This window comes from Abramis brama (genome assembly GCF_963993115.1).
Source record: "Abramis brama genome assembly, chromosome: 1".
In the NCBI taxonomy this organism is placed as follows: Eukaryota; Metazoa; Chordata; class Actinopteri; order Cypriniformes; family Leuciscidae; genus Abramis; species Abramis brama.
This window is the reverse complement of record NC_139963.1, coordinates 23739220-23764967: the sequence shown is the minus strand read 5'-3', so window position 1 is coordinate 23764967 and position 25748 is coordinate 23739220. Positions and strand designations below refer to the sequence as shown.

Here is a 25748-nt window from a genome sequence, read left to right as displayed (position 1 = left end):
TGGCAGGTCACGTTAGTCAAGCTCGCATCAGCTGACTCTTAGCTGATCCACGTCTACATATAGGAATACGACGCCTATCACTGTATACATATACTGTATAAGCTCCTTCAGTATTATCAGCAGCTATCGTGTTTCTCAGGAGCTAATTACCCTCCTCCATCCCCAGCTCCTCCTCTCGTCAGCCAGGATTTGGCCTTCTGATTCCCCTTGAATCAGAATAAATTCTCGAATTATGTTGTACTTTAAAATCTTGAATTAATGATATCTGCAATACATATGTTGGTTCTGTTCTGTTTACCCTAAGGGGGGTTATTGCTGCTCTTGCTGTTCTCACCCAGAACAGAACCATACTGCCAATCCAAACTGTATGCTAATTTTCAATTGTATTCAACGAGGTCCTGAAGAAATGCTGGAGCTGGCTGGCAGCTTTTTTCAAAAATGCTCACAGGGAAAGAGTTAATGAAAACACCTTTAATCATCAACAATTTTTGGCTTGTTGCAATTCTCTGATCATGGCGATTTCTTTGAAGAATTATGGGGAATGTAATTTTTCACTAGGAATTTCGATGATAAAAATGCGTTGAAATAATGTGGACCGATATACCATCGTTTAACAACCTCGTTGCTCACAGTAGGTCTGTCTTTATAAGTTATCATTAAAAATGAATTCCCCAGTAGAGAAAATTTATGGCATATATACTTCCAGAACCTGACTGTAGTAGTCAATTATAAAATGATCTGTATGGCTGATTTGATTTCAATGGAGCTGCATAAAGTCATACAAGTTTCGATGACATCTAATAAAAGCTTCATGCTGAACAATGCAGGGATTGTGTCCCAAATAAAAGCATAGAGTGGCAAGCCGGGGCAGCACTCAAACAAGTGCTGTCATGGTAACACTCGACTTTGCATGAAAGGAGGATGTAAAACCCCCTTAAGGGGAATCTCATGAAATCTACTGGAAGTTGACAATGCAATGACTTACTATGTGGCGAGTGGCGACTGGACGGTATCCTACACAATCATGAACACAAGACAAAAGGGAAGAGCAAAACAACTTTTCTCAAACGTTTCAGTGAAACCACCCCAAATCTGATTTGAATATAAACCAAAAACTATTATAAGAGGAACAATACAGCTGTTTTTAAAACTGCAAAATGGGCAGGGTCAACACCTGCCTAAAGGCAAAGACCAATGCACTAAAATCTCCAGCAGTCAGTTTGCATTAGTGTCTAGGCTGGCCTTCCCTCGCCAGGCCTTTGTCCCGAATCAGAGGTGGCGGCTCTAGGTGTCAACTTGATTAGGACAGGGATGTGCGTGCCTTGCCACTGCAAAAACCCATCAGGATAACAATATTTCACGCTCTGGTAGATGCTTCACAGCGTGTCAGTAAAAAACATCTGATCCCTCAATGTGATTCACACAACCAAAACTCAACCCTTTACCTCACAACTGTAAAGCTACGCTGTTTAAACAGATGCAAGATCTTGAAAAACGTAATCTACCCAAGGACGTAAGTGAAAATCAGTGTCAAATTTCCTGAATGTCATGATGAAACTAGAGAAGCGACAGGAAGCTGCCCTGCCATCCTGCTATTGTGTTTAAAGGTTGAGTTGACAACTTATTTTATGCAGTGCTGAGAAGAAGCATAATCAAATTAATTTGAAACTTCACAATATCGCACTTTAAAAAAGTACAGACTTCAGAGGAATTAAAAAGGATGTAGAATGTTGATAATTATGTGCGAAAATGAGTCATGCTGCGGTAATTAATTAGTTGCTGTCGTCCCAATCAAACAGTAATAAAAGATAATAATTCTTAAACAAAAAAAATTCAGTCTTTGAAGTTTATGTAAGACAAACTTTAATGCTGCATGACAAAGCCTGAAAAATCTGAAAGTCAGAAAGACAGACAGATAGACAAACAGATGGATGACAGACAGATAGATGGGCAGACAGAGACAGATAAATAGATGAACAGACAGAGAGATAGACAGATGGACGGATAATGGATAGATAGATGGATAGATAGATAGATAGATGGATGGATGGATGGATGGATGGATGGATGGATGGATGGATGGATGGATGGATGGATGGATGGATGGATGGATGGATAGATAGATAGATAGATAGATAGATAATGGATAGATAGATAGATAGATAGATAGATAGATAGATAGATAGATAGATAGATAGATAGATAGATAGATAGATAGATAGATGAACATACAGATGGATAGATAGATGAGGAATAACATTATCTCTCACTGGGTTTTCAGAACAAATTAGTTTTCAAAAACAACTCATTAATATGTATGACATGCTTAATATGTGCATAAAAAGATACTGCACATAGAACAAAAAAAATCTCAGTAGAAGGATATGATAATGCACTCTTGTGCTTGTGCCTTGATCCATTTTTTAAATCTAATTTTACTTTTTCATATGTCAAAAGCAATTCAGAAAACATCACGTTTTTGACTGACTCTGATTTAAATGTTTCCCATCAGCACAACAAGGAGAGCTTAGTCAGCTGAGCCCTTTCCAGCAGACTGCTTTTGCAATAAAACATAGATAAAAAGGATCCAAGGCTTTTTAAAACGTCATCCCAGGTTTCTCTCAGCTCCAGAACAGGGAACTCACACATGGTTTTATTATGTGGCTTCACCTTTAGGTCTTTCTTCAAAGGGTCCCAGTAAAGGTGGAGTCCACAGGCTAGCAGTAAATTAACTTCTGATGTCAGCTAAAAAACCTCTGATGACTTTTCAGAATTCAGAATTCAGATTACAAACCACAAAAAGTATGCTGACAGTCAAAGTTTCAAGTATTTAGGCTTTCTTTACATTTCTGTATTTAAATGACTCAGAGATACAGAACTAATAGGCCGAAATATCTGTGCCTGAGTTTGTGAGCTGCTCAGTGCACATGAGAGAAAAGACGCTTCAAGCCCACATTAATATTCATTGGAAGTCGCTGAGGAAAAAAGGGGGTTCACAAAAGAGTTTGCACAAACAGCTCTTAAAGATCCGCTTGATGCTATGTTGACAAACTGGCAAGTAAATTTAAGTAGAACTGTCTTCAACAATTTTATGTTAATTTTAAGATAAAATACATTTATTTAAACTAACATTAATGACAAATAAATTTGATTCAAATATGAGTGCATGTATTGTACGTAGGCCTATATTTGCAGAATAGAAGTGTTTTTTCTCTGTCTTAAATTTCAATATTTGTTGGCCAAAACAATGGTTTGGTATTTCTATTTCTGTGTGTTACATTTTAAATTTTTATTCTTGCATTTTCATAATAATAATACTCTTTAAATTATGCTGACAAGTCCACAATATGCTGTGACAGGTTTTCACTGGGGCAAGTTGTCACAAAGACCAACATGTGTTCAATGAACTTTTTTCCTCTGGTGGAGCTGGGGAAACAGAGATTTAGATGCAAAAGAGAGATTTATAAAAAGGATTTGTACCTCAACAAACTCTGACTTTCAAAAACAGACAAATTTTCTGGAATAAAAAGTGTGACAACTAGCCCAGGTCTGCCCTATGTATACGTTTAACGTAGGCCTAAATACATATAGATTAATTCAAATTATTAAGAACTACCGAAGTTAGAGAGGCCGATAGGGAACAATGTTGCCGCTCAGTTAACTTTCTTTTTCATGGAATTTTGGGTGGGCTTGAAAATACGAAACGATGCTAGCTTTAGTATAGTTACGTAGTTACTAAATACTGTGTACTTTTTTACATTAAGATAAGAATGCCACACACAACTTTGTTTCTGAAGCTCAGGGCCTGTTTAACAAACTTCTTCCCTTTACATATACACGGAGGGGTCATTTGAGGGGCCGAACAGTTTGAAATCCTTTGTTTCCAAACTGTAACTCCCATAAGGCTCTAAAGTAAATGTGCGCAAAAACAACGGCGCGTGATAAATTGCTGCGAGCCCAAATGCGGCAGTTACATAATAAAGTCCTACACGCTCTACACAAACATATCCCGCTCAAAGACGGATGCTACAATCTCAAATCAAACTCACCAACTGGTCCTGGGGTCGGCAGTGATTTCGCCAGCGTCCTCCAAGAACTACAGAGGAAAAGAAAAAGAAAAAAGGAACGGGAGGTGTGCGGTGGACGCATTCTTACAGCGGCATCGTCAGATCCTCCTTAAGTAACAGTTCATCCATGTTTGTTTGCGGGATGGCAGAAGACTGACTGCTCTAAAGTGCGGTTGCCACACTGATGCCCACTCCCTTCCCGAGTACGGCTGCTCCGCTTCTTTCAGTCCTGTTGTCCCAGATGGAGGGAGGGCGAGATCCTGGAGTGCAGCGCTCCCGTGCGCCCTCTGTCGACCGAGGCTCATGCAACTTTTGAAATTTGAATCATTTGAAGGCCGTCTCCAGTCCTTCGTTGGCTGAGCCTGGTTTCTCCCAAGGTTTTCTTTTCCTTCTCCATTCTGTCACTTGATGGAGTTTGGGTTCCTTGCCACTGTCACCTCTGGCTTGCTTAGTCGGGGACTCCCCAACTAAATGGGGTCGCTTAATATTCAACAATATTATTGATCTGAATGGACTGACGCTGCTGTGAACTGAACTAGATGATGAAATCATTTTTGCAGAACTGCTTTATGTATTAAATGAACTAATTTAATAATTGATGATCTTTACAATGCAACTGAATCAAAACTGAACTGACTTCAGATGAACAACAGTCAGACGAGATTTTTCCTAAAACTGCTCTGAAACAATCTTTATTTTAGGACTGTATAAATAAAGGTGACTTGACTTTTTCTTTGATAATTTATAAAGTTTTACACATACATAAATTAACAGAGCATTTGATGAATATGATTAAAATCACTCACAAGGTAGGCTAAAGATGGCAGACAAGTATTGGCTTTAGCTAAACTTTTAAGAGGTGTTTTTTATTCATATTACTTCTACTCTGTTCACAATATTTCACCTCACTGGTCGTGTAAATGTAGGCTACTCACACCCTGAAACACGTTTAATTTGTTACTCAAACCCAAAGCATTGTAGTTACATGCACGTCCTGAGTTAGACGCGTTCCTGGGTCGACTTATTTTGTTGATCCTGGAACAACATTCCTGTCCGAAAATGTTATAACCATATCCCTACCCCTAAACTTGACATAAACTGTAAACATGTCCCTTAAATCTGACTTGTTGATTTGAACGTTGTCGTTGATCCAGGAACATTTTGAGTATGTTATCCAGGAACATATTTAGTGAAATCACATTCTGCATAGTTGCACAGTGCAGACAAGACATTTAATGACTGAAAATGAAAAAACAACAACAAAAAAAACCCCAGAAATTACATGACTTACAATGATTGATCAAAGTCAACAACCATTATTTATGAAGTATATGCATAATGAATTTCTGTGCAAATAGTTCATGAATGAGATGAAATGAATGTGACTATTTACATTGGTTTTATTAAAAAGGATCAATGTTCATAGCCAGTTCTACAGCTCAGTGATCTCTACTGATAATCATCACCTGCTTGAAATACTAGGAATGTTAACAAGGGCAATGTCAAATATTATTATTATTTTTTTATTCTGCCTATTTAAAGCTATATGATATCTACTACATGCTGGGCTGGTCACCTAATGCCTGCAACTCCATACACACCACTATGATACAGTACATGTTTAATAAAACTGCAGAAAGAACAGAAATATAACAGAGCAAACAAACTTTAAAAGCTCAAGATTTGCAGTCTGACATCTCGTTCTGTTCACCACTCAGTTGCTGCGTGTCACCATCATCATCATCATCATCACATGGAGGACGGTTACGCTTGAAAAACCCCACCTTAAAACAACGTTGTATGTTAACATGGATGGAGATTTATGTGGTATCACGTTTGTGTTTGTTTTACAGTGATAAGCTTTGTTTGTTGTTGGCCCAGAGGTCTACATGAGACAAAGCACCCTCTGCTGTTCAACATGTAGAAGTACCTGCCAGAAGATGATGCTCAGGGCAGCCAGTAGCAGGAGTCCAGAGATGACTGACACTACTATCCACCACACAGGAACCTCCTCTTGTCCATCTGGCCGTCTCCATACTATATTTGTATGTGTCTAGATAGAGTTTATAAAGGGGGGTTAAGAGGAGTTGCATATATTACGTGATACAACCCAAAGAACTGCCGTCTCACCTGTGCTTTTCCTCTGGGCAGGACAACTGGCTGGATTTTTGAGGGCACATCTGTCACCTCATAGTGAGCCGTGGAGTGAAGAACGTAATTTACATATGGTCTCTGAGCAGAGAACGGAGATACAAACAGGGAGAGAAAGGGGTGTGATTATTAGACAACTTCTTTAAATGTTTAAAGTTTGATCTTTAAAGTTTGGCCCACCTTTAAGAAGGTTTGTACCCACAGCCTGCTCATCACTCTTACAATGGCTCTCTCATCTCTCTGCAGTCCCGCAGCCTCACACTCAAACAGAAGACATTGGTCACCACTAGAGCAGTTCTGCACAGTGAGAGATTCAGCAATATTTAATAATAAATTCATTACAATTTTAAAATATAATTGTATGAGTCCTGAAAGATGGAGGCATTTGCACATGCTAAGTGCCTAAAATTAGAAATGTAAAAATCTAAATGAATAAGCAGCTTCTGTTTACAAGAACGATCTGAGATATCACCCTCTGGTAAAGAAGAATCACAACATTACTGTAAAATAAAAACAAAAATAAAATAAAATATCGCTTAAAAGTTTGGGTTCTTTTTCTAAGTTGGGTTTGTTTTTTAACTAATACTTCATTCAGTAAGGATGCATTCAATTAATCAAGACTGTAACACTTTTTTGTTACACAAATCAATTTCAATTGAATTAAATGCTGTTCTTGTGAACTTTCTATTCGTCAAAAAATCCTGAAAAAAGTACCATAGATTCTACAAAAATATGAAAAACATAAAAAAAATATTTTCAACATTGTTTATAATAATAAATGTTTCTTGAGCACCAAATCAGCAAATTAGAATCATTTCCGAAGGATCACGTGACACTGAAGAATGGAAAATACTTTTATTTTAACAGTTATTTTAAAATTGTAATACTATATCACAATATGAATGTTTTTACTGTATATTTGATCATATAAATGCAGCCTTGGAGAGCATAAAAGACCCTTTCAATTTTTTTTTTAAAAATCTACAACTCCAAACTTTTGAACTGTGTGTATATACACTGTGTATATACTATATACATATATGTATATGTATATGACAAATGATGTGATAGAAGGTTCTGTACCACATGGACTGCATGTTGCCACTGCTGCTCATATTCAGTTTTTTGCGACAGGTCACGTTTGTTGAAATGATGAACCTGGCCTACGGTGACGTTGGAGGACTCCAGCTTCACTAACTGTGTAATAAATAGGTAGTGTAATGTTTATTGCCATTGAATACATAAATGGCATCACAAAAAAATGTCATGATAATTTGTGCATGGTACCATGGTTATGCCACAGTACCTTGGGGTCACTGTGATTTTGCCAAGTAAGACATGTTCCTGGGTCAAAATATTTTGTTAATCCTGGAATAACATTTCATGTCTGAAAATTTAGTCCTAACCCCATCCCTACCTCTAAACATAACCCTACCCATGAATTATCCCTAAAATCAGAGGGAAATGACAGGTGAATAACACTGATGTAGAAGCACCAAAGCCTGTTTGTAAGCCTAAACTTGACATAAACTGAAAAACTTGTACCTCAAATCTGATTGGTTGATTGGAATGTTGTTCCAGGATCAACAAAAATGTTGATCCAGGAACATGTTGTACTTGGTGGAATCACATTAACCAGTACCTTGGAGTGACGTAGATACCAATGTATGATTATGGTAATCATTCAGTATCATCAGTTATTAAATGTTATGCACGTTAACACTGTACCATAGTACCACCACTGTACATCATTGTTTACAGATATTGCTGTGCTTTTTCAATAGTGTAATAAAGTATACTAGTATAATATAATAACAAATTACTTATTCAGAGGGTTTAGTTTCAAAATCATAGTCAGTAGGGGGCACTCTCACCCCACGTGGGTCGATGTTGGAGTAGTCTGTTTGACAGGAGATGAGCTCTTGGGAAGCATTAGCAAATACATATAGCAGATAGGACTCGTTTTGTGAAACAGGAAACTCCAGTGTAAGCTTTGCATTCACCGGACTGGGGCCCATGTTCCTTAGCTGAGACAGGAAATTAGAAACTTGTGCATAAGTATGGTAAAACCGCTTAAGTGAAGGTGTTAACAATAATCCTAGACCTAGACTGAGAATATTACCTCATATACATGCTCTACGAGTGGGCCTACTTCATTCAAGTCTTCTGGATAATCCTTTGGCTCCCATTTAGCAATAGGCAGGACACAGTCAACAGGAGAAGAGATTCTGTAATGAAGAAATGAAATGGTCATTCAAACATGAACCAAACCAGTTTTACTTTCAGAAGAGTGAGAAAGAATATTCAAAAAGAAAATTTAGCAACTGTAGTGAAGCATGTTAATACATTTGATTTTATATACATATATATATTTTTGGGGTCAGTAATTTTTTTAAAAATAAATCTCTTATGCTAACCCAGTCTGCATTTATTGGATTAGAAATACATTCAAAACAGCAATATTGTGAAATAATATTACAATTTAAAATAACGGTTTTCTATTTTAAAATATTTTAAAATGCATTTCTTCCTGTGATGGCAAAGTGGATTTTTCACATGATCCTTCAGAAATCAACATAATATTTTGTGGAAACTAATACATTTTTATTTGACAGCATTCTTTAATTAATAGAAAGTTCAAAAGAACAGCATTTATTTGATTTTTTTTTTTAGAATATTTTTTTTTTTTAGAACATTATACATTTCATTACTGTCACTTTTGATCAATTAAATGCTTCATTGCTTAATAAAAAGTATTTAATTATTTCCATAATAACAGTCTTGTGAATGGTTTATATATATATATATATATATATATATATATATACAGTGCAATGCATAAGTTAATACACCCATGCTAAAGTTAACTAAAAAGAGGAATAAAAAATCATATTTTGGAATTTGAACTTAATGCCTTAATTTAAAAAATTAGGAAAAATCCAACCTTTTAGGACACCAATTTTCTTTGTGAATGAATAATGTATCGTAAATAAATAAATGTTCTTCCTTAAAATACATGGTGCATAAGTGTGTACACCCCTATGTTAAATTCCCATAGAGGCAGGCAGATTTTTATTTTTAAGTATTTTTTTTAAATTAATTTTTAGGATACTATGCATCCTGATAAAGTTCCCTTGGCCTTTGGAATTAAAATAGCCCCACATCATCACATAGCATTCACCATACCTAGAGATTGGCATGGGGTACTTTCCATAAGATCATCTCTCAATGCAAATCAAACTAGCTTTTAGGCTAACTGAAATAAAATCATGCCAATCTCTAGGTATGGTGAAGGCTATGTGATGATGTGGGGCTATTTTAATTCCAAAGGCCAAGGGAACTTTATCAGGATGCATAGTATCCTAAAAATTAATAAAAAATAAATACTTAAAAATAAAAATCTGCCTGCCTCTATGGGAATTTAACATAGGGGTGTACACACTTATGCACCATGTATTTTAAGGAAGAACATTTATTTATTTACGATACATTATTCATTCACAAAGAAAATTGGTGTCCTAAAAGGTTGGATTTTTCCTAATTTTTTAAATTAAGGCATTAAGTTCAATTTCCAAAATATGATTTTTTATTCCTCTTTTTAGTCAACTTTAGCATGGGTGTATTAACTTATGCATTGCACTGTATATATATAAACCATTCACAAGACTGTTATTATGGAAATAATTAAATACTTTTTATTAAGCAATATATATATATATATATATATATATATATACTATATATACTTTAGTATAACTATATGCTAAAGTATATATATATATATATATATATATATATATATATATATATATATATATATATATATATATATATATATATATATATACTTTAGTATAACTAAATAAAGTTATACTAAAGGATAAAATGATACAGTATGAGAAAATAACAGTAGAACTAACCCACGCATTTCCAGGGAAGCTGCAGCAGTAACATTAACCTGCAATTGGACCAGGTTACTGTCTGGGTTCTGGCTGTTCTTACTGAAAACAATAAGAGAGACCAAGAAGAAGAAACAGAAGATAATAATCATTGTCATCATGGGCAACACGTACCAGAAAGCGTTTGTTATGAAGCAGACAAGCTAGCAAAAAAAGAGATCCCCCCCCCCCCCCTGTTTTGTTTAGCAGCACAGATGTTGTGTGTGTGTGTGTGTGTGTGTGTATGTATGTGTGTGTGTGTGTGTGTGGATGTTCAGACCTTCGTATTTGCATTTGGAATGTGATGTGGTTCTCCACTTGTTCCAGACCACCCATGCTGAAGTAAAGACCTGCTTTCAGCTAAATGAGAGAAAACAGCCGAAAGCAAAATGTTTTACAACAGGCTTATCATGAATGGTCAAATGATTTGAGGTGGGTTATTATGTTGATTATGTCACCCTGACCTGATGTCCACCCTTCATGGGGTTTCCCAGATCACAAACCACAATGACTGAACCATTCTCCTTCTTCTGACCGCAAACCAAGTGACTGAAGTCCTGCAAAACACATTTTACACCTTATGTGACACAACTCGGCAATAATGCTACTATTCACAAGAACATGAAATAAGTGTGCTGACAGAAAGGGGACAGTCAGATATAATTTGTTAGGCTTGATCTAGTTGTCTGGCCAGTGGAAGAAAAAATATGGTCTGTTTGGAGAACTTGTTTTCGTGAAGACTATATACCAACATCAGTACCATTTGAGTTCAGACAAACCTTGTACCAGTGCTGTTATTGCTAACTAAAACAATGGGTTTCGTTTAGTAAAATAAAGAATAAAAGAAAATATAAATATTAGGGGAAAATCTTAAACTTAAATAATTGAACTGGAATAAATAAGTTGGGATGCACCAATATGAAAATTTTGGCCAATATGGATAACCAATAATTCTTTATTCTTTATTTCAAAGCCGATAACCGATATATTGGCCGATCCAATTTTTTACATAATGTTTGAGAGCCTGATTACAAAAACAAAAGTCTCACCATTAAATCCATGTCCCAAGCACACAATTATAATGTGCTCATTATAATTTTACTTAGCCTATATGACAGATTATTGTCATGTTTTCAGTTTGTGTTTTGATCTGTTTTTCTGTTCAGTTCATGTTTGAGTTTCTTTGTTCATCCTCTTGTCAGGCAATTATGTCCGTTCACCATTCTCTCCCTATTTGTCACTATGGTTACTAATTGATTTGAGTATTCTGTTCAGGTGTGTCTTTTATATTATCTCGTTTGCCCATGCATTTAAGCCCTCTGTTTCAGTCAGTCCCGCATTATTTCAGTTCTCTGTGATATGTGGTTTTATGTTTTCTTGTTTAAGTATTGGATTAAAGTCTCCTATAGTAGCTCCTTCGTCGTGCGCTTTATTACAGCCACCTAATCCGTGACAACTATATGACAGCACATGTTGCACTTAACTTTTTTCCTTTTTTGAAGTGACTCCAATCGTATTTTTAAAGCAATTCAAAACCTAGTGGTGGGTAGATTCAGGCTTCGTGAAACACTGAAAAACTTGAAGCAAATGTGCCATATTGTGTCGAGGCTTCGAAACAATCCGACACCTGTCACCATGGTGACCCCTAGTGGTCAGAACAGTGTAAATGCAACAAAAACACGGGCTAAACATGCATAAAACAAATCTATTGCAAATTTTTTATTGAAAGTAAAAACCTTCAAACTTTATTATAATCTAATATGATTATCAAGTGCATATATGTTCTTTTATCAATTGTCAGGGTTTGTTTTGTTTGTTCTATCAATGGCTCAGCTAATTAGGCCAGTAAGACTATCAATTACCATTATTAATTTTCATTATACTAATGTCTAATTAAAACATATACAAATGTATAAAACTGATCAGAGAGCAGGTAAAACCCACAGACACTTGTTCAATGGTTCTCAGTGAATCCTCATGATTCATGGGTTGTCCGATCATCACCCCCAGCGGTAAACCATTGAAACTTCAAAGTGTTTCGAAACGTTTCGAAACACTTATGACGTAATGAAGCCTTGTTTACTGAAATCACGTGACTCTGGCAAGTTTGATACATGCTCCTGTCACAGTTGTGTTTTGTTTAGTTTGTTCATAATTTGAACATCTGGTTCATATTCAAGACGTTGGACATCTTCATTGTCATTATCAGTTCATCTGTATTACCTGTGTTCAGTTAATCATTGCCATCTGTTTGCATTTAAGTTCCGTCTGTTCAGTCAATCTTTGTCTGATCTATGTTGTGTATAATGTGTGTTGCTGCCTGTCCGGCTATCCTTTATATTATTATCATTAAACCTTTGTGTTGGAAATGTATCCTCATCTTTGTCTGCCTTCCTGCAACCACACGTGACAGCGCCGATCCATTGATTCGGAACAAAAGATTTGTAAAGACTTCGAAGCTTCATGAAGCAGTGTTTTGAAATTGCATTTACTATCAAAACCCTTATGGTGAATAGTGTGCATCTAAAGTGTCTCAGCTGAAGGAAATAAACCATTATTTATCAGCTTTAATATACTGGCCAAATTTTCTTATCGGGCCGATAACGATAACATTAAAAATGAACATATATTAGCTGATACTGATATAGAGGCCGATATTGTGCATCCCTATAAATAAGTTTATGTTGAAATAATAACATTACTAAATTTACAACTGCAATAAAATAAAGCTAAATAGAAATGAAAGCTAAATAGAAATAAAAATGACAAAAGCGCATCAAATTGCAAAAACTTAAATGAAAACGGAAAAATATAAAAATGAGCTAATTCACAATATTAATAAATAATACAATAAATAATATGATTAATATAATATGATTATATACCTAAAGGGTAACACTTTATAATAACGTTCAGTTGTAAGTCATTTATAAGTGGTTAGTTAATGATGAACTAATCATTTACAAAACATTCATACATGATTAGCAAGTGATATGCTAACATTTTATGTATGTTTTGTAAATTCCGTTACAAGTCATTTACAAGTTATTAGTAAATTATTAACTAATCATTTACGAAACATGACTATGCGTTCATAAATGATTAATAAGTTATGTTACTCATTAATTAATCATTAATGAACGCATAGTGATGTTTCATAAATGATTAGTTAATCATTAACTAATAACTTGTAAATGACTTGTAACGGAATTTACAAAACATACATAAAATGTTAGCATATCACTTGCTAATCATTTATGAATGTTTTGTAAATGATTAGTTCATCATTAACTAACCACTTATAAATGACTTACAACTGAACGTTATTATAAAGTGTTACCAAATAAATATCACTGCCTTATCAGCCCTAGTCCATACCCCGGTTAAGTCCCCATTGACTTCCATAGTATGGAAAAAAAAAATACTATTGACGTCAATGGGGCCCATCAACTGTTTGGTTACCGACATTCTTCACTCTATCTTCTTTTGTGTTCAGAAGAAGGAAGAAACTCATACAGGTTTGGAACAACTTGAGGGTGAGTAAATGATGACAGAATTTTCATTTTTGGGTAAACTATCCCTTTAATGTTCTGTAGCTATCAACAAAAAACAGAAAAATGACTAAACCCTCACCTCCTGGTTGCTCACAACACCCTGATAGTGTGTGTGCGCTGGCGGGCTGATATACAACTCAGTCTCGTAAGCTCCCTCTCCATTATTTTCGGCCTCGATAATCAGCAGTGCTGGATTCTCATCGCCGATCAGGATTGGTTCTGTTGACCTGTTTTAGATAAAGGTTCGCTTAAGATAAAAGTCTGTAAACATTTCATATCTATACTGTAGCTAACAAAGGAACCTACGCCACTGCTTTCAGCTTCAGGTCTGGAATACAGATGTTATCCGGACCACAGTTTAGTATTATCCGTGCCTAGACTCAACAAAACATTTCAACAGGTTAATGTTAATAAATATGTGCCATTGTAACAACAAAAACGATATGTTCCAGCCTTCACCTGTCCAAAAGCGACACTTTGTCCATGCAGCACTGCATCTTGGGAGTCAGCCAGACTGTAGTTCATCGAGAAGAAGATTGGACTTAGCTTGTCCTTAAACTCAGGCTTAAAAGGAAAGGATTGAGATGAATGATAACTGCAGAAACACACTGCAACATTAACATTTTCTTGCTTTTTACATGACAAAAAAAGGATCATTAAGAGAATTTGATTGCAGAGAGATCACATGAATGACCCGTTGTGCAGCTGGGAGCACAAAAGCATTCTTGTTTTAATTTTTTATTGGTACTCTGAGCAAACTGGATCTAATTTATGTGTGTATAGTTTTTGTACTCTCAAAAGCACTTAGAACATTCAGTGATCTGCAACATGAAGGTCACAGGACTTGTGCTTCTTATCCACAGGTCACATTTTCAGCACATCAACATTTTGATGAAACACACCAGTAGGTAGGCCGTGAAGTTCCTACAGACATCTCCTGAGTTTCTTTCCATCGAGAGTTGGAAGTAAGTGTATGGCTGGTTAGAGTCCAGTAGGAGGGTTCGTCTGGCCATGCTCTGCTTCATCCTGTCCAACTGAAGCTCTGTGTTGAGCACTAGAGGAAATATTTTGCAAAAAGCTGAAAAACCTGCAAATCTTTGATAACACCTTTAATGCACCCAAAATATGTTCTTATTATTATTAAGAAAACTATATTACTATATTACATTCCTTTATTATGTGCAATAAGCTGAATTCAAAACACTAATACAGGCTATAATAAAATTAAATGTAAAATGAATAGCAGAGTTCAAACCAGAACTATTTAATGGCAATGAGAAACGATATCGTTGGAATCACTTTTAGAACAATGTTTTCCTGCTGATGAAACGCTCTGTATATTACTAAATTATTTCATATGGATTACATACCAATCTCCTCAGGAATTCTGTGTCCAGATACACTGATGCATGCCATAATTATAAAGCTAAGGAAACAGAGAAAACAAGTGGAGATGATAGATATTCTATGGAAGTACCACAACCGTGTGGGTTGACATTCAAAGCAGAAAATATGGATTGCTGATCAATGGAAGTCCTTGATGTATTGAGATTACTCCTAAAAAGTATGTGGGTGTATCAATAGCTCACTGTACCATTCCTCACACGAACTCTTTTAATCCTTGAGAAGCTTTTTTATAGCTGACTAGTCAAGCATTTTGAATGCCAGCCTCTTGAATCATAATGACACAGTAAAGCTGTCTCTTGTATTAAGTTCAGAAACATTACCAAGTAATGAAGGTGCTGCTCTGGTGGAGTCGACACAATTTGTCTTCAGGGTTCAAAAGTTCAGGGAAGAATAAGAGTCGAGCCTGTGTCCTCACAACAGCCTGTGCTCTAATAAAGTCAAACACGTTATTGATCCAACACACAGAATCATAGTTCAGATCAGTGGTTCTCAATTGGTTGGTCACGACCCTCAGCAGGGAAAAACTGCTTAATGCATATTATATAATTCATAAAATAATATAATAAAGGATTCAAGGATAAAAGGAAATTCTTTGGTTTACTTTCATATGATAAAGTAATTTTGGCACTGTGTTGGGTCACCATTTGATGTCTAATGTAAATTCCGGGTCCTGAAGCAAAACCAGTTGAGAACCTCTGCTTTAGACAAATATACTGAAAAGGATGAAGTGTATATTGATTACAATAATGAATTTAAGGGTGTTTGTAGTAATTCAGATGATTTTAAATTTGCACCTGTAGGTTGCCACTTTGCTCGCACCCCAAGCACCAATGATGAGATCTAAAGAAAGAAAAAAAGAAGCATATTATATGCCTTGAAATTTAGAAATCTCTCTATCAGCAAACACCACGAAGTGAGTGAAACAGGGATTGAGCTACAAGACAGCCATGTTAAATTGGAGGAAAAGAAGTGTGGGGACTACTTTGTCTGTGATAAGTGACCTAAGAGCACCAAGAGTCCCTCTTAAGAGATTGAGGTGCTTTGTGTCAAAAAGCATTGCCATGTCCACACTGGACCCCAGTGTCAGAGCCCTTTTCCATTTACATCTGTACTAAGAGGGTTGTGGCTCTGACTAAAGCATTCCTGTCTCATGGTGACTCCCAAACAGCTCTTTACTCCTCCCAAGGGATTGTGGGAAAGGGCTGTTAGTTGAGATTGTTCACAACAGACATTCAAATTTTGAGGACAGTCTCTGAAGCTGGTTATTTGTGGGTTTTGTACTCCAAGCATGACTCATAGATGGCTATAAAGGGTTGCTGGGATGGTATTTTGATGCAGTGACCCAGCTGAGGTTTCCTGGTCAGATTTTAATGGAAGATAACGGGAGGTGAACAGTGATCTCAGGGTTCTGAGCTAGGTGAAAAGAGCCACAATTTGCTGACAATGGTTTGAGGCATTATTTAAAAACCATCACCATCATGATGTTCCAAACCTATACCACCTCAATTCTTCCATTGAACACAAAAGGAGATCCATATAATGAAAGTGTTTACATGCTTGTATACGGTGGCTTTCATTGTATGCATTTCATTGTATTCTTTATTGTTCCTCTTTTTGTGTTCCAGAGAAGAAATAATGCATGAATGCTTTTCAAATATTTTCAAGTAATATATCACATACCTGGATATCCATTATCATCAATATCTATCCCTCCTCTCATGCTGAAGCCAAACATTGGAGGATCTACGAGGGTGTGAAACGGGCTCTCGATGACTTGAACATACTGGGTGGTCAAACCATCACTCTGACCCAGGTAAATAAACACCTGACCTCCTTCACCAGAGCCAGGTGCCCCCACAGCTACATCTGAGAATAAAGGAATATTACATCACATTTTTTTGAAAGAAATTTTTAACTTTATTCAGCAAAGACCCTTTTTAAAGTGTCTGTAAAGTTTTATTATGTTACAATGTTGTTTATAATGTTGTTCTTTTGAACTTAATATATTCATTAAAGAAACCTGCTAAATCTATCATTGTAACAGTTCTGTTCTGTATAATTCTGTTTTACTGTCATTGTGTTCTGTTTTCCTCATTGTGTTTTTTTTCCATGATTCATTATTAGATTGTGAAATAAAGACTTTCTGTTCATTCTCATAGGTTGTGCATTCATTACAGTGCACCAACACCTGACAATCACAGTTTCCACAAAAATATTAAGCATCACAATCCCTTATAATAATAATAATAAATGTTTCTTGAGCAGTAAATTTCATCATATTAGAATGATTTCTGAAGGATCACGTGACACTGAAGACTGGAGAAATGATGCTGAAAATTCAGCTTCGCCATCACAGGAATAAATTGCATTTCACAATATATTAAAAAAGAAAACAATTATTTTGCTGTAATAATATTGTCACGCTTTAGGTTGCGTGAAGCACGCCGAAGCAGACTCAGAAGACAGGATGAAATGACAACAGGAATTTAATATAAACAGAAACGTCCTGAGGCTTTGCATTCTGTCCAGTTATAACCGCAAGGAGCGGAAGTGACGGAGAAAAGCCAGGGCTGGGTCTGCCTCCTTCGGGCAGTGCTTGCAGGCTCACCACCTGGTCCCGTTTTAAGGGAGAGGTAGGAACCTTGGGCACATATACAGTCCAGGGTCTCAGGATACCATGAGAGTTGGCCGGCCTGAATTCCAGGCACGATTCGTCGACCAAAAATGCGTGCAGGTCCCCTACCTTCTTGATAGAGGCAAGCAAGCAGGAGAACTGTTTCTTTAAAAACAGGATTTTTAACTCAGCTGCCTGCAGTGGCTCAAGGGGAGGTCTCTGCAGTGCAGTAGCACCAGAGATAAGTCCCAAGAAGGTATAGAGGGGGTACAAGGCGGATTCAGTCTCCTTACTCCCCTCAGGAACCTGACGATCAAGTTGTGATGTGCGTTAATATAAAGGAGACATACATTTTGAGGGCGGAGGGAGACAGCCCTCGTTCCGACCCATCTTGCAGGAAAGAAAGCACGGAAGTGATCGAACACCTTCGGGGGTCTTCTCTGTGAGTAGAACACCACTCAATGAACAGAATCCACTTCAGGCATAAACATGCCTCATCTTTAGAGGGTGCTCTCACAGAAGTGATGGTGTCTACAACATGTTTGTGGTAGATCACCTAGAACCTCTGCTTCGGGACCAGATATGGAGGTCTGGACGCGGGTACCAACTGTGCCCCATTCCTGAGATGTCTCAGAGGAATGGGTCAGGAAGGGTCTGTCGAGAGGAGCATAAGTTCGGGGGAACTAGGTCCAGTTGGGCCATTAAGGGGCAACTAGGAAGACCCGCTCCTTCTCCCCCCGATTAGCACATTGGAAGGCTCGGCTCGGAAGGCCCGAAGGTGGCCCGAAGCGGGTTCTCAGTGTGTGGTGCAACACTTACCTGTCTCTACATGATGGCAGAGAGTGCGTGAGAAGGCGTGACCGGGTCCTCGAACCGCACCCAGCTGCCGGCTGGCGATACAAGAGGGGGCTGAGGGGTGCAAGGCTTTACAGGGTCGCACACTGCCAGTCTGGCCCTCTTGGGACCAAGGAACAGAGGAAATTGCTCTTTCTTTGAAAATTGAGCCAGCAACGGAACAGACACACACACAAACAAAGAACTCCACCTGTGAATGAGGAGTGAGGAACCCACGGGGCTTTGCCGGGCAGGGAACCCCTCACTGTGATCCTCAGATCACCCATCTCATCTCATGCGGCACTCCAGCCTTCTTCTGGGAAGTTGGCCCAGAAGAAACACTAGAGCGGGACATGGGAATGGGGACTCGAGCTTCGCGGACGAAGGCGAGTCTCGATCTCAGCACCGCGATGGTCATGTTCCCGCAGTGAGAACATGAGTCATCCACAAAAGCTGCCTCAGCGTGCTTTAAGCCCAAACACGTGATACAGCTATTGTGACCGTCAGAGGGGGACAGAGCCCTACTGCACCCAGAAACGCACGGATGGAATGGCATCTTGAAAAAGATGCAAACACACCCGTGTTGCTCTTTCAGGAAATGGGACCCGTCACCAGTGAAGCACTCACTACTTCCGTGCTCAACCAGCCGTCAACAAACACTTTAGAAATTTGATGCTGTTAAAACAGCAGTTGAGAGCTTCAGAAGCTCGCAATCACCGCTGCAATCTCGCTGTAGAAACACCAGCACTGGGAGAGTCTTCCAGAAGAACACCGACACACTCGCTCGTTGTAACACAACAACACTCAGAGATATCGACACCGATCGGCTCCGAACTGGTGCATGCATCCACTTTCGTATTTATACCCGCGCTGCGGAGCGGAGCATGTGATGCAATTCACGCATGCCAATGTGCATTGGCTCGTTTTAACAATACTTGAAGATGACAGGCTCCTTAAGCGTGATTCCAATCAGTCGACACGACGACTACGACGAACGTGACCGAACTGATAGGGAACTGTAAAATTATGTTACCAGAAGCCCCTGTGTGATGCATCACTTCTGATTATATTTTATCTAAATACATATGCTTCTTTTTTATTCCCATGATACCTGAAACATTGTCATATACTATTATGATGAACAGGATTTGTTTTACAGTGTAATCTCATGACAATGCTTTCCTTAAGATAAGCACTGAAACTCAGCATGAATCTGAATTATAGGCTACTGTCACAGCTGAAGAACACCTGACCCATTTAGGTCAAATCACTTTCAGATGCTGCTTTCATAACAGAGAAAAAATAGATGGCTTGTGCTCCTGCTGTTATTAAGTAACAAGATTAATTTGATTGCAGCTCGAAAAAAAGATTCTGATGGTGATGAATGCAATTTTATATATCAGCAACCACAGTGCCTAATTTAACACATTGCCATCTGTAAAGATCAATGCCTGAGGCAACTGACAGATTTTCCTTTTGATTCATACTTTGTCTACATTAAACTCATTTCTTCTTGTACTTATACACAGATGGTTTGTGCTAAACATTAAACATTAAATCATCAAAATTATTGGCATATAAATTAAGAAAGCAGCAGGCCAGAAGTAATATATATAAGATAAGGGACTCTCACAATAAAATAATAAGGCATAAGACAGAGGACATACAAAAATGCTTTGAATTATATTATACACAACTTTACGACCAACCATTCATTGATAATAAAGCAGACATAGAAGCCTTTTTAGATACACTTTCATTGCCTAAGGTAATAGACGAACAAAATTCATGCCTGATATCAGAGATTACAGCTCAGGAAATAAACTGCGATTTCTAAACTCAAAGTGAATAAGTCTCCGGGAACAGACGGATACTCCTCAGAATGGTACAAGTTGTTTAGGGAATCATTAATCCCAATGTTAGAAAAAACGTTTAACTGGGTGTTAAAGTAGGGGGAAATACCATACTCGTGGCGGGAAGCCATAATTTCTGTAATCCCTAAAAAAGGCAAGGACGAATTGGAATGTTCCAATAGACCTATTAGTGTCCTGAATCAGGACTATAGACTTTTCACTGCAATATTGGCTAGACGTATTGAAAAAATCTTACCGGGTATTATTCAGTTGGACCAGACGGGATTTATTAAAGAAAGACAAACGCAAGATAACATAATAACACAACATGTGATGCAGCATATTAAAGAAAACCATACGGAAGCAGTGGTTATGGGAATGGACGCGGAGAAAGCATTTGATTCTGTCAGGTGGGATTTCCTTTATAGTGTGTTAAAAAAATTAACTTCCATGATATAATAATTAGGACAATACAAGCCTTGTATACTGACCCAACGGCTAGGATTAAGATTAATGGGAGTTTATCCAATTCTATTTCATTAAGGCGCGGATGTAGGCAGGGTTGTTCGGCTAGCCCCCTTCTCTTCGCAATTTTTTTGGAAGCACTTAGCCAATCCATAAAACAAAAAGCACAAATACAAGGCATAGAGATAAAGGGGACATGTCAGAAGCTTGCACTTTTCGCAGATGATGTTTTAATATTTTTGTCTAGTCCTGATACATCCTTGCCAGTGCTTATGTCAGAATTTGCAAAGTTTGGACAAATGTCCGGCTACAAAATAAATGTACAGAAAACACAAGTCCTCACTTTCAATTATAGCCCCTCTGAAGCTGTTAAAGAAAATTATGAAATTAAGTGGAATTTAAAATCAATGAAATACCTTGGAGTTAATTTAACAAAAGATATTAGCCAATTGAAATCAGCAAACTATGACCCATTAATATCCAAAATAAAAGAAGACATTGCAAGGTGGAATTTAATCCCCTTTATGACTCTTACATCTAGAGTTGAGGTAGTCAAAATCAATGTTCTCCCTAGGGTGTTATACCTATTTCAGAATCTTCCAGTGGAGGTACTGGACAAGGAAGTTATAGAATGGGACAAAATTATCTCAAGATATATCTGGCAAGGAAAACAACCTAGAATAATATAAAACACTACAACTGTCTAAGGCGAAGGGGGGGCTAGCTCTTCCGTGTTTAAAAAGTTATTATCAAGCAGCGCAAATAAAGCCTTTGCTGAACTTATGTAATCCCTCCTACTCTGCTAGGTTCCAATACAGGCATTTATCGGGGATAACAAACTCAGGCACCCATCGAAAAATGTACCCAATCCATGGCTTGACATTTCACTTAAAGTGTGGTTCGAAATTGTTACGAAAAATAACTTGACACACAGCAATAAGCTGCTAAGGTGGATAGGATATGATACAGAATTTTCCCCTAATATAAGAGATAATAGATTTAAAAATTGGGAACAAGGCCCACATATGTTTTGGGAACTATTAGAAGATAAGAAGTGTAAAAGTTTTGAAGAAATCAAAGAACAGTTTAGTCTGGCAAATCAAGATTTCTATAGATTTTTGCAAGTGAGGCATTATTTAGAGCATGATATAAAAAAGGAAAATTTTGACGTTGAGTTAAGCATTATAAAACTCTTTATTTCAGCATACCAATCTAAACTAAACAGAAAATTAATTTCAAAGATATATTCAGGGATATAAATTTTAAAAGGAGACGATACACACTACATAAAACAAAAATGGGAAATTGAAGCAAACATAAAATTGACGGATGAAGAATGGGAGGATCTCACTCAACAAATATGGAGAGTGACATCATCCTTAACTTGGAGGGAGCATGGTTGGAAAAACTTAGTGAGATATTTTAGAACTCCAGCTCAGACAAAATATCGGGATACAAGCTGTTGGCGGGGATGTGGGGAAAAGAGTGCAAATCATGTTCATATTTTTTGGAGTTGTCCTTCGATGGTGAAATATTGGATGGAACTTAAACAATGTATGGACAAGATTTTAAGGATTAATCTCCCTTTCACTTTTGACACATTCTATTTGGGAAAACTTAATATGCAAGGTAAAAAGAATCTGAATTCTAAAATGTTTAAAATTATGTTATTAGCAGGAAAAAAGGGAATTACTAGGAAGGGGTTAAAGGTGGAAGCGCCAAGAAAGGAAAATTTTGTTCTAGGAAAAAAGAAGGTGATGTAAGACAAGATAAAAAATATGTATTATATGACCAAATGTGTATTTTTGTTTTGCAACATCAATAAAAATAAAATTATTTTAAAAAACCCCATTAAACTGCATGTTATTTTCACAGTAAATACTACTTTGTAATGTCAGAGCAGTCCTCACCATTAAACCCATCATGGTCGATGTCTCCCAAAGGGGCGATGGCGCTGCCAAAACGCCCATAGGCATATGTCCCTGTCAGCATTTGGTTGGGCCTGGAGGAGAAGGAGAAGCCCTCTCTTTGCAGGTAAACATATACTTGTCCCACTTCTCGAAATTTCTGAGTGGACAGCTGCTCCATAAAAAGCGGTGCTCCAATCAGGATGTCATCGCACCTGATGACCACAGAGAGGATATAAATCATTTAAAAAAACATTTAATAAATTCTCATGAACTACCAGAACAAGAAATTAGTCTCTGCAGGAATCATTTACCCATCTCTGTTGATATCTGTTACTGCCACAGAATGCCCAAAATAAGATGCTATCTACAGAAGACAAGACAAAAAGTTAAATTACTGCATTTAAATCTTTAGTGTGTGTCCTTACCTTGACAACATACACTACCGTTCAGTCTGGGGCAATTTTTTATGTTTTTGAAAGAAGTCTCTTTTGCTCACCCAGTCTGGTGTATTAAAAACAATAATACTGTGAAATATTATTGCAATTTAAAATATTAACAATATTATATTTGAATTGTCACATGATCCTTCAGAAATCATTCTAATATGATGATCTGATGCTCAAGAAACATTTATTATCATTAATGTTGAATTGATAATATGTTTTATGACTGATACTTTTTGTTCAAAATTGTATATTTATATATATATTACTGACTCAAAACTTTGAATAGTGTATAATAATTTTTAACAATATTTTATTGTTAAAGACAATTATATTGTTATATTGTTAAATATAATAACAATTTTCAATGTAAATTATAAAGTAATTTATACTCTTTACTGACAAAAATATATAATTTTACAGTGTAGTTGTCACGTTGTGGGTTTTGTTTCTTGTTCCTTGTTCTTGTCTGTCATGTGATCCCCTGTTCTAGTCATGTGATCCTGCCATGTGTTCCCTTGTCTGTTGTGTCATGTTGGCATTGGGTCAGTGTGTTTAATTGTTCACAGGTGTCACTTGTCTTGTCATTAGTCTTTTGTGTATTTAGCCCTCATGTTTGCCCTGTGTCTTTGTTGAGTATTAGCAATGGGCCAGGGCGGCGTTGACAGAGCCTGCACAAGCTTGTTAAAGCTAATACATTATAACAGTCTTTCTTTACTATCACTTTGGATTAATTTAATACATCCTTAAATAAAATAAGTAATTAAAAAATATAATTCTGACCCCAAATATTTGAACCTATAATAATAGACACTATTGAGAACAATTTAAACACAATTGTACTGGTTCATATACAAATCAAATTTAACCACAGATACAAGTTTAACCTGAGTGCCACTAAGCGCCTTCATGATTTGCAGGGGGTGTGTTACTCCATTTATTATTTTGACCTAAAAAAAAAAATAGAACAGTACAACGACTGATTACATTGACTAATTCCATAATCAATTGTGTAACTGTGCAAAAGCTTAACTGGAGTGCATAATCATCCACATAAAAGTGTAAGAGCACTTACAGAGCCTGCAGTGTGCAGATCGTTTGGGACGCCAACAACATAATCTGCAATCATTTTAAAATAAGAAAAGTCACAAAATATTGCTGATAAGAGCTGCAGACCAAACTTATGTTGCATTTTTCTAAAAGCTGCTGTTTAAATTAAATATGTAAAAATTAAGATAGCTTGTCAATTATGATTATCACCTGGGACATGGTCTTCATTAAACTCCCCTGCAGCAACAGAGTATCCTATGATGCAGAAAAATGAAGAATCCTCAATGGATGTTTCAGATTTTCATTATCACTTTATCATTATTATTTTTACACTCTTGGAAGAAAAGTTTCTATGGAACCTTAAAGTGAAGGGGTTCCCATCGTGGGATCATTTTATGTATTTAGTTATAAATTAATAGTTATTAAATTAACAGTCTAATTAATTAGCTTTTTTTGGTCTCTGTTTTGAATGACAGCTGTCACATCTTACCCAGATACAGGTCGTAGTAGTCACGCCTTTGTGGTGATTTGGTCTCACCGTTCACTGAATGCTTGGGAGAGAACGTGCTGCCACTGCTTATGATGTTTGCAAGAGATGCAGTGATTATCTGACCTGAAGTAAAGAGAAAAGTTTACATAGGTATAGTCACAGCACACTTCACAAAGACATAGGCTAACTTCCACTGAAATTGCTCTGTCAATGCACATTTAAAACAAAAACCCTCTTTTCAAATGTTTGAATTACACTATCACAGTGAACTTAAAGACAGCCATGAATCTAGTGGACTTCTAGCTTTTCTAACATATTTTACCTTGAAAATAATAGCCTCCTGGTGCACCAAGTATCACTCTGCCATTCTGTCACAACCAACGCAAGCAGTTTTTACATGCAGGAAAAAAAAAGAGAGATGTTAAACTATTTAAAGCCTATTGTAAATTACTCCACTGCCAGAAAAGAGAAACAAGGAACCTTGGTGATGTCTGTGGTAAATCCAGCCTCACAGTAACGCCTGTCAGGATCTGTACACGGTCAGAGTGCTTGAAACATTAGGCATTGACGAGTAATAACAATGTATTTGTATTTCAAATTCATAAACACTGCTGTAAATCTATAGCAGTTACATTTCTGTATGTGACAGCGGTAAAATTCAGTGTCTTACAGCCTCTGGTGTAAATCGCCTCTACATATTCTTCCCTGCAGGGGGCGTAGTTTGCCAACTCTCCTGTTTGCATGTTCAAAAGCTGGCAGTTCCCAACAGGCGTATTCATGGCCTCCTCCTTTTCCAAGAGCACATTCCAGTGGAACATGGGGGCACAGGCCTAGCTCATATGAAACATATAAAACTCGTTTTGAACTCTGAATTAAAACCGGGGAACCCCCCAAAACGTAAACACAAAAAATATTTCTCACTTTATCATATATTTATAGATGACAAAAACGTTACTGTTTTGTTTAAAACAT

The 25748-nt window shown here is 37.0% G+C and overlaps 2 protein-coding genes across 3 annotated transcripts in view; both read right to left on the bottom strand.

Moving 5' to 3' along the window:
- The window catches only part of fam171a2a (family with sequence similarity 171 member A2a), a 38629-nt gene extending 34323 nt beyond the window's left edge, over positions 1-4306 (bottom strand). Inside the window, exon 1 of one of the 2 annotated variants that reach the window (XM_084134225.1) lies at positions 4050-4306. In XM_084134225.1, the coding sequence (XP_083990351.1) occupies positions 4050-4149 (100 nt within the window). In that variant the 5' untranslated portion in view covers positions 4150-4306. The remainder of the gene's footprint in view (positions 1-4049) is intronic. The other variant, XM_084134226.1, reaches the window with a different exon arrangement.
- Positions 4307-5671: 1365 nt separating this feature from the next.
- Positions 5672-25748, bottom strand: part of itga2b (integrin, alpha 2b) — a 22578-nt gene continuing 2501 nt past the window's right edge. Inside the window, exons 4-30 of the mRNA XM_084134195.1 lie at positions 25447-25606; positions 25257-25306; positions 25099-25144; positions 24777-24899; positions 24497-24541; positions 24312-24355; positions 24124-24186; positions 23105-23157; positions 22794-23005; positions 16798-16983; positions 15912-15957; positions 15438-15545; positions 15081-15136; positions 14613-14764; positions 14170-14274; positions 14017-14084; positions 13790-13937; positions 10621-10713; positions 10437-10516; positions 10139-10219; positions 8341-8446; positions 8093-8245; positions 7302-7415; positions 6399-6515; positions 6198-6299; positions 5998-6120; positions 5672-5851 (exon numbers count right to left, since the gene is read on the bottom strand). Coding sequence (XP_083990321.1) covers positions 5744-5851; positions 5998-6120; positions 6198-6299; positions 6399-6515; positions 7302-7415; positions 8093-8245; positions 8341-8446; positions 10139-10219; positions 10437-10516; positions 10621-10713; positions 13790-13937; positions 14017-14084; positions 14170-14274; positions 14613-14764; positions 15081-15136; positions 15438-15545; positions 15912-15957; positions 16798-16983; positions 22794-23005; positions 23105-23157; positions 24124-24186; positions 24312-24355; positions 24497-24541; positions 24777-24899; positions 25099-25144; positions 25257-25306; positions 25447-25606 — 2742 coding nt within the window. The 3' untranslated portion in view covers positions 5672-5743. The remainder of the gene's footprint in view (positions 5852-5997; positions 6121-6197; positions 6300-6398; positions 6516-7301; positions 7416-8092; positions 8246-8340; positions 8447-10138; positions 10220-10436; positions 10517-10620; positions 10714-13789; positions 13938-14016; positions 14085-14169; positions 14275-14612; positions 14765-15080; positions 15137-15437; positions 15546-15911; positions 15958-16797; positions 16984-22793; positions 23006-23104; positions 23158-24123; positions 24187-24311; positions 24356-24496; positions 24542-24776; positions 24900-25098; positions 25145-25256; positions 25307-25446; positions 25607-25748) is intronic.